This window comes from Lipotes vexillifer, unplaced genomic scaffold (genome assembly GCF_000442215.2).
Source record: "Lipotes vexillifer unplaced genomic scaffold, Lipotes_vexillifer_v1.1 scaffold708, whole genome shotgun sequence".
NCBI lineage: Eukaryota > Metazoa > Chordata > Mammalia > Artiodactyla > Lipotidae > Lipotes > Lipotes vexillifer.
Window position 1 is genome coordinate 1,152,219 of NW_006781346.1, and position 7,762 is coordinate 1,159,980.

At 47.8% G+C, this 7,762-nt stretch overlaps 1 protein-coding gene across 1 annotated transcript in view; it reads right to left on the reverse strand.

Annotated features, from left to right (window-relative positions):
* HKDC1 (hexokinase domain containing 1) overlaps positions 1 to 7,762 on the reverse strand; it is a 42,280-nt gene that overhangs the window by 32,416 nt on the left and 2,102 nt on the right. The window contains exon 2 of the mRNA XM_007454570.1: positions 4,789 to 4,951. Within this exon, the coding sequence (XP_007454632.1) occupies positions 4,789 to 4,951 (163 nt within the window). The remainder of the gene's footprint in view (positions 1 to 4,788; positions 4,952 to 7,762) is intronic.

Here is a 7,762-nt window from a genome sequence, read left to right on the forward strand (position 1 = left end):
GCGGGCCTCTCACTGCTGTGGCCTCTCCCGTTGCGGAGCACAGGCTCCGGATGCGCAGGCTCAGCGGCCATAGCTCACGGGCCCAGCCGCTCCGCGGCATGTGGGATCTTCCCGGACCGGGGCACGAACCCGTGTCCCCTGCATCGGCACCAGGGAAGCCCCAGATTTTACATTTCTAAACAAGCTGCTGCTGCAGGTCCGTGGAACAAGGTTTATAGTCCTCATTTATAGACCCAGCCAGCTGGATATTTTGCTTTTGTGGAGATTTCTGGAAAGCAAGACTCTTTATCTCCCTAGATCAGCCCTGAAAGGAACCTGATGGAGCCATTTATTCAGGGAGGGACTCCAAGGACCTAATCCTGTGCAACTTTATTAGCATTCATCATGTACCAAGCAAGAGTAGCTTTCACAGGTGTTATCACAGGTGTTGCACAGGAAAGAGGGTAGATCACATGATCCATGTACGTATGAACATTTACTGAGCACTGACTTTGTGACAAGTGACATGCCAGGTGCTAGGGATGCAAAGACGAAAGACTGTGGGCCCCCTGGGAAGCCCATCAGAAATACAGGCAAGTAAATAAACCATTTCCACACAGTAGAGCACGTGCTCTGATTGTGGGAAGCACGGGGAGCAGTGTCTACTAAATCAGAGCAGGAGTCACCACCCCAGAGGAAGTGATACAGAGCTGAGTGATGAAGAGAGCGAGTCAGCCAGCCAGACAGAGGAGAGCAGGGGTCCAGGGAGAGGAGGCCAGGAGCAAAGGAATGAGATTGCCTGGGGTGGGAAAGGTCTGCGCTTCTGAGCAGGAGGGACGTGTGACAGAAATGAGACTGGCGGGCAGTCTCGGGTTAAATTAGGAAGGATTTGGAAAACCCACCCCACCTCCAAGAAATCTGGGATTTATCCAGGTGAGGGGGAGCCACAGAAAGATTTTAAGAAAGATTTTAACCAAGACCTGATTGAGATTTTGGGAAAACGCCTCTGACACCAACCAGGATAGATTGGAGGATTTAAAAAATAAATAAATAAATTATTATTATTATTTTTTTTGAAGATGTTGGGGGTAGGAGTTTATTAATTTATTTATTTTATTTTTGCTGTGTTGGGTCTTCGTTTCTGTGCGAGGGCTTTCTCTAGTTGCGGCGAGCGGGGGCCACTCTGCATTGCGGTGCGCGGGCCTCTCACTATCGCGGCCTCTCTTGTTGCGGAGCACAGGCTCCAGACACGCAGGCTCAGTAGTTGTGGCTCACGGGCCTAGCTGCTCCGCGGCATGTGGGATCCTCCCAGACCAGGGCTCGAACCCGTGTCCCCTGCACTAGCAGGCAGATTCTCAACCACTGCGCCACCAGGGAAGCCCAGACTGGAGGATTTTAATAAAAACCACATGGTGTGATCCCTTCTGTAACTCTGACACAGAGAAAGGACTCATTGGACCCCAGGGAAAGGAGGACCTGCCTAGAAGAAGAGGGCAACAGCGGCAGGGGGGCCATCAGGATCTTTATGGTGATTATTAAGATCATTATGACCTCTCATCATGGGGCTGTAATGTACAGCTTGGTGACCATAGTTAATAATACTGTATTGCATATTGGAAAGTTGCTAAGAGAGATCTTAAAAGTTCTCATCACAGGAAAAAAAAATTTGTAACCGTGTGTGCTGATGGATGTAACTCGACTTTCTGTTGAGATCTTTTTGTAATATATACAAATATTGATCAGTATGTTGTACACCTGAAACTAATGTTATATGTCAATTATGTCACAATTTTAAAAAGTAAAAAGAATACTAATTTAAAAAAAAGAAATGATCTTTCAAGAAGGTGAAGTTTCCTTGAGAATCCACCAGCTGTAGATGATCCTCCAGTGATCTTTCAGTGGCTCCAGGCAGCCGTGGACACCAGGGGTTTCCTTCTCCTAAGCCATTGCCAGGGCTTGTGCTCCTTCCCCACTCCCTAGTGCAGCATCTCCCAAAGGTGCAGGAGGACTGAACGTGTATATTCCTGGAGATTCAGCATCTCCAGGGGGAGAGGCCTGAGAAGCCATATGTTTAGGAATCGTCCCAGGTGAGTCTTATGCTCAGGCAAGTGCAGGACCCCTGTCCTAATGCAGACCCCTGGGCCCATCAGCTGACAACACTGGGGCTCCTGGGCTCAACCTGCAAGGCTCACCCTCCGGGAGGCCTAGGAGGCTGCCTGGAGACAGAGGCCAAGAAGAGAGGCAGCTGGGGTGGGGCCTGAAGAACCACTGTCACCTTCAAATCACAAGATGGGCACTTCCTGTCCCCCTTCCCTTGTGACTGGTAGAAGAGAAGGCACAAACAATAACCATGCTTTTAAGGCACTCGTAAGAACAGTCAACCGCTGCTCCCTGACTGACAGGCTGCGAGGTAACTAAGGCTCAATCAGGTTACCCCCTCTCAGGGAGGTTCAGATGAAAGAGGGGAAACTAGAGAGTAGGCAAACTCAAAAGGATTTCTCTGGAAATTGAATACATTTCTGAAATGGAGGCCCCAAGAGATTAGGATGTAATTATGAAATCATACCACCAGCTCCCAGGAGCTCTGTAGGACTTGGGACATTTTGAATAGTTGAGAGCATTCCCTGCACATGACCTCATCTGATCCTAATGACCCTACAAGTTGGTGGGACAAACTGGCTACGTCCCTTTTACTAATGAGGACAGGAGTACAATGGTTCTGGGACTTAACAAGGTCACCTGGCTCCACAGGGACTCTGGGCCCTGGGACCTCACTGCAGCAGGATCACTGGTGAGATTTATTGTGTGATGAGAGGCTCTAAGGAGACGGTGAAGAAAGGAGGTGGTGTCTCCTGGCCTGAGGAGGATGCAATTTCTAAAACTTGGTCAGTTTCACTTCCAAACCTTCCTGAAGCAGCCAGGGCCGGGAAGGCACACCTGGCCAGTAGCCTCACACCATCAAAGGCCACTTTCCCTTGCTTCTGGGGACACACCTCTACAAGAGGAACCAAAGCACCAAAAGCCAGGAGGACTCTGACCTGGGGCTCCCTCCCTCACACACCTCATCATTCAGGTACTTCCTCGGAATGCTCCAGATGATCTAACAAGGACAGAGTCCCCGCAGCATTCTCAAAGAGCAGTGTCAGAACTCAGCAGAGATTGCAAAGCAGGACTGTCTCTCTGCACAGCCTGTGTTCCTCCGTGGTGGTACACTGCCCACCACACAACCGCCACCAGCAAGGGAACGGGTCCTTCCCATCACAGTTCCCAGTTCTCAAATGGCAGAGCCAAGCTACTTGGGCCCAGGCATTGGCCCAGAGGGCCCCAAAGCCCGCTAATCCGATCAAAGGTCCCTGCACCTTCAAGAGCCCCAAAGCCCCTGCTGGAGCTTGGTTGCCGAACTGGGGCCCTGACACTGAGGAAGCCCCGTGGTCCTCACTGCGCTCATCTGACCTGAGGATAAGAGTTACACCACGGGGTTCTTATAGGGATTGTATGAAACAGTGAGACCCTAGCACTGCATGACCATAACAGGTGACTGGTAGATACCAGTTCCTTTCCCTCCTATGGCTTTACCCAGAGGCTGAGAGTGAAGGAGTTTGATGGAGCCTCACAGATTCCCTCTAGAGGTCTCTAGGCTGTGGTAAGCAAAATAATGGCTCCACCAAGATGTTTACATTGTAATCCCCAGATCCTATGGATATGTTAGGCTATGTAACAAGGGGGAATTAAGGTTGCAGATAGAATCAGAATTGCTCATGGGCTGACCTTGAGGTTGGGAGATTATGCTGGATTATCTGAGTGGGCCTAATGTAATCACAGAGTTTTTAAATGTGGAAGAGGGAGGCAGAAGGGTCAGAGTCAGAGATTTGAAAATGCTATACTGGGGCTTGAAGATGGAAAGGGGCATGAGTCAAGGAATGCAGGTGGCCTCTAGAAGATGGAAAAGGCAAGCAAACAGCTTCTTCCCCAGAACCTCCAGAAGGAATGTAGCTCTGCCAACACCTTGATTATAGCCCAGGGAGACCCACTGCAAACTTCTGACCTCCAGAGTTGTCAGAAAATTAATTTGTGTTGTTTAAAGCTGCTAAGTTTGTGCTAACTTATTACAGCAGCAGTAGAAAGCACATTGTACAGATAGAAAAATTAAGCCTAAACATTTTGCCAAAGGTCACTGAGATATGACAGAGCTGGGCCTAGAACCTAGGTTTCTTCAATAATTATTTAATATTTTTGCCACTACGTCATACTACCTTCCACCACTTCCTATCTATAGCCTAGAATCTAGATACCTAGGAGTGAAATGCCATTTACTATGCATTCTACAAATATTTCAGGCCTAGTATGCATCAAGCACTACGCAGCGCTCAGAGCGCTGTAGTGAAGACACAGACCCTGCCCTCAGGGAGTGCTGGTCCAGTGGGGAGACTCTCATACACAGCAGGGTGACAGGCGCTCTGATAAGAACCGAATCCAGCATGGGGATGCTTCCCAGATGGAGGCAGTAACCTCTACACTGAGATGGAAAAGCCAAACTGGTGTTCGTAAGGGGAAGAGTGTTGGGACTCTCCAACAGGAGAGGGAACAGAGTAGGGCTAAGGCAGGCAGGGAAGAAACAGGGTTCGTTTGAACTTCGGCTCAAAACTTTTGGTACTGAGCATGACCGAAGCATACAGAGTCAGTGGGGTGGGGGGATGTGGAGAGAGGGCAGGAGAGGTAAGCCAGGGAACAGAAGCAAACTTCAGTTACCCATCAGCCAAGAGGGAACCAGGGGGATCAGGGTCCCTGGCAGTCCCCAGCTCCACTCACCTGAGCCATCTGGAATGGCCCTGACAAAGGTGGGCAGCATCTTCACCGACGCTGTGGGGTTGGTGTCCTTCCCCAGGCCCTTCTGCATTTCAGCCTGGAACCGAGCCATGATGTCCAAAAGGGTCTCATCGGAGAGCCGCATGTGATACAGGAACCTGTCCACCTGGAACAGATAGCAGAGTGATCAGGGTAGGCTGATGGGGACACCTGTCCACCATTCAAGGCTGTAAATTCCCACTCCAGGAATGAAGCTGCATTCCTGACTCGGGACAGCTTCTTGATGTGGATTCCCAAAGGCCCCTTGCCTGACCACTCATCAAGCTGGGGAGTTAGAACAGAATGGAATGGAAAGCCAGGGAGGTGGGGACTTATTCCTCTGAAAAACAAGCTCTGAAGAAAAAATGATTCCCCCATTTCTCTGATGGGACAATGGAGGGGCAAAAAAGAAGGATTCAATTTCTAATTCCCGGTTCAAGGCCCTCACCGTTGTCCTACTGCCTCTTTTCTGGAAAAGATTAGCTATAGCTTGAACCTCAAATTCCTAAACATGGAACCTTTCTTTTGTGCAATGGTAACAATATATATTCACACGTTTCCCCTTGTTTATGGGCCGCTAGGAAGATCAGAGCTAAATTCAGTTTCCAAGTGCAACCTCTAAAGTCCAGTGCTCTAAATTTCCATTTTGTTTTTAACTGAGGTTGTTTTAAACTAAGATGAAGTTTAATTTTTAAAGCCAGATCAAATTGCTATTGGAAATGAGAGCATGTCACTCAAGTAACCAGAAAACTGGGACAAAGGACCACTACCCCAGTGGAGGGAAGATATAAAAATTACTGTTGCTGTGCACAGGCCATTTGAAGGCAGTAAGTCACATCATATTACCTTCCTCCCCCTGCTAACGCTAACCACTTGGTGGCGGCAGCCTAGATTCCCAGGGCTCGCTGGGATGGAGTACCAGGAGGAGGGACAGTGGCACAGGTGCCCTGTATTGCCACCCTGCTTTATCTACTGAACAGCCTCTCCATTCATCCAGGTCACAAGGAGGCTTCATCTTGGCACATTCCTGCAGGAACTTCTCTCCCACACTTTTATCTAAGGCTAAGAACATTTGTTGCAGTATACAAAGTGCTTTCATGTATGTCACCTCATCTAACCTCCAAGACATCCATTGGAGGCAGTCAGGTAAGGCCAAATTATTGCTTCTAATTGAGAGATGGGGACTCCAAGGCTCAGAGCCATTAAGCAGCATTAGGAGAGCCATAGGTAAGTGGCAGCCCTGGGACTATAATGCAGTCTCCATATTCCTCGCTCCATGGCCTGGTTTTGCTTCACAGCTTTGTGCAGGACCCACAAGCCCCACAGACAAGTTATACCAAAGTCCAGGGGTCACATGACCTTTATCATAAGACAGGTACGCAGTCATCAGCCAGCCCTAGAGGGCAGGCATCCCAGTTCAGTCCAGGGCCAGTATGGAGTCCTAAGCCAGTGAAGTGGTCCATGGCTCCAGGGGCTTGGGGGCCCAGCGAGAGGCCAGAAAACCGTCAGAGAGCCATTAACAAGAGGACAATTGGGCTTTCAGCGTATTTGAGAAGACAGGATGGAATCAGGTCATGCTTCATTAAGGGCTTTCTGTTCACCTCGAGTCTGTTTATGACTAATTGGTTGGCACAGCAACACACAAGGAGAAAACCGACAGGAGGAACATGACCCAAGTAATTGGGGTTTGGGGAAGGGTGAGATGTACTACACGGAACCTAAACTTGCTTTTTTATCACCCCAAGGCCCTTCAGACAGTGCCCCTGAACGTACTGCTCATTTCTGCTCAGCCCCAGAGTATAAAGACCTCCTCCAGGTAACCCCATGGCATCATCCTTTGTATGTAAGTAGTGGTTCTGAGGCCCTTTGGGGGTAGTTTGCCAGCTGAAGTTTAACAGTCATTTAGGACTTTGGGTTACTACTCCTGCTCTTTCAGTAAGTTAAAGTTATGACAGACAAATGTCAACTTAGCGTCAGTTTCTTGTTTATTCTTTGTATCTTCCACAGCACCTGGTACAGTAGTTAGAAGGGAAGAATGAAACATACGTTGGGACAAAAAGGCTGTATTTTAAATCCAAACAGGTGATTTGAGGCCTGTATAAGCAGGCCCACACGTTGCAGGCACCAAGGAAGGGTACTTGAGTTCAGAAAACCAAGCCCACTCTTGGAGTGACTCACAAACCATGTGACACCAGATATCTTCTAAACAAAAGAGCCAACAAGCATCACATTTAACATATGAAGAGCAAATTCAAAACTGCAAGCTCAGAGCTGCTGAATTACAGGATGTGGGAGCCCAAAGGGACTTTACAGATCACTTAGTCCAAAGATCCTGTATTATGAATCAAGAGTCATAAAATGGTTCAACTCTTGAACCCAGTGATGTCTCTTCTGGGAATCTATCCTTAGGAAACAATCCCAAATATGGAGAACATTAAATACACACCAATGTTTATCATAGCAATATTTTATTTGTTAAAAAAATGTTTATGAAAGTGGCTGAATGTCCAACAAGAGGGAAAAGGTTAAATTATGGCATATCCAATTTGACTGAATTTTAGGAAGATAATTATGGAGAAATGTACTTAAGTGGTTACGTTTTAACAGTAAGTGAACTATACAGATCCACAGTGGTATACACAATATAACTGTAAAAACATCCACTGTGAAAAAAGACAACAAGGGCTTCCACATGGCAAATATGACAGTGTCTGTGAGAAGGGTGGGATTAAAGGTAACATTTCCACTTTTCGTAATGTTGACTTACTGAACTGTAAAAAGTACACAGGGAAAAACCTAACCAGTTCTTCTCTTATGAATGAAAAATCTGCAGGTCAGTGACCAGACCCAGTCCAATGTTATCAATAGGTCAAATAATGTCACTACATCAAATTGGAAAAGATCTCCTCTCCCCTCCCCTCCCCCTCCCCTTTCCTTC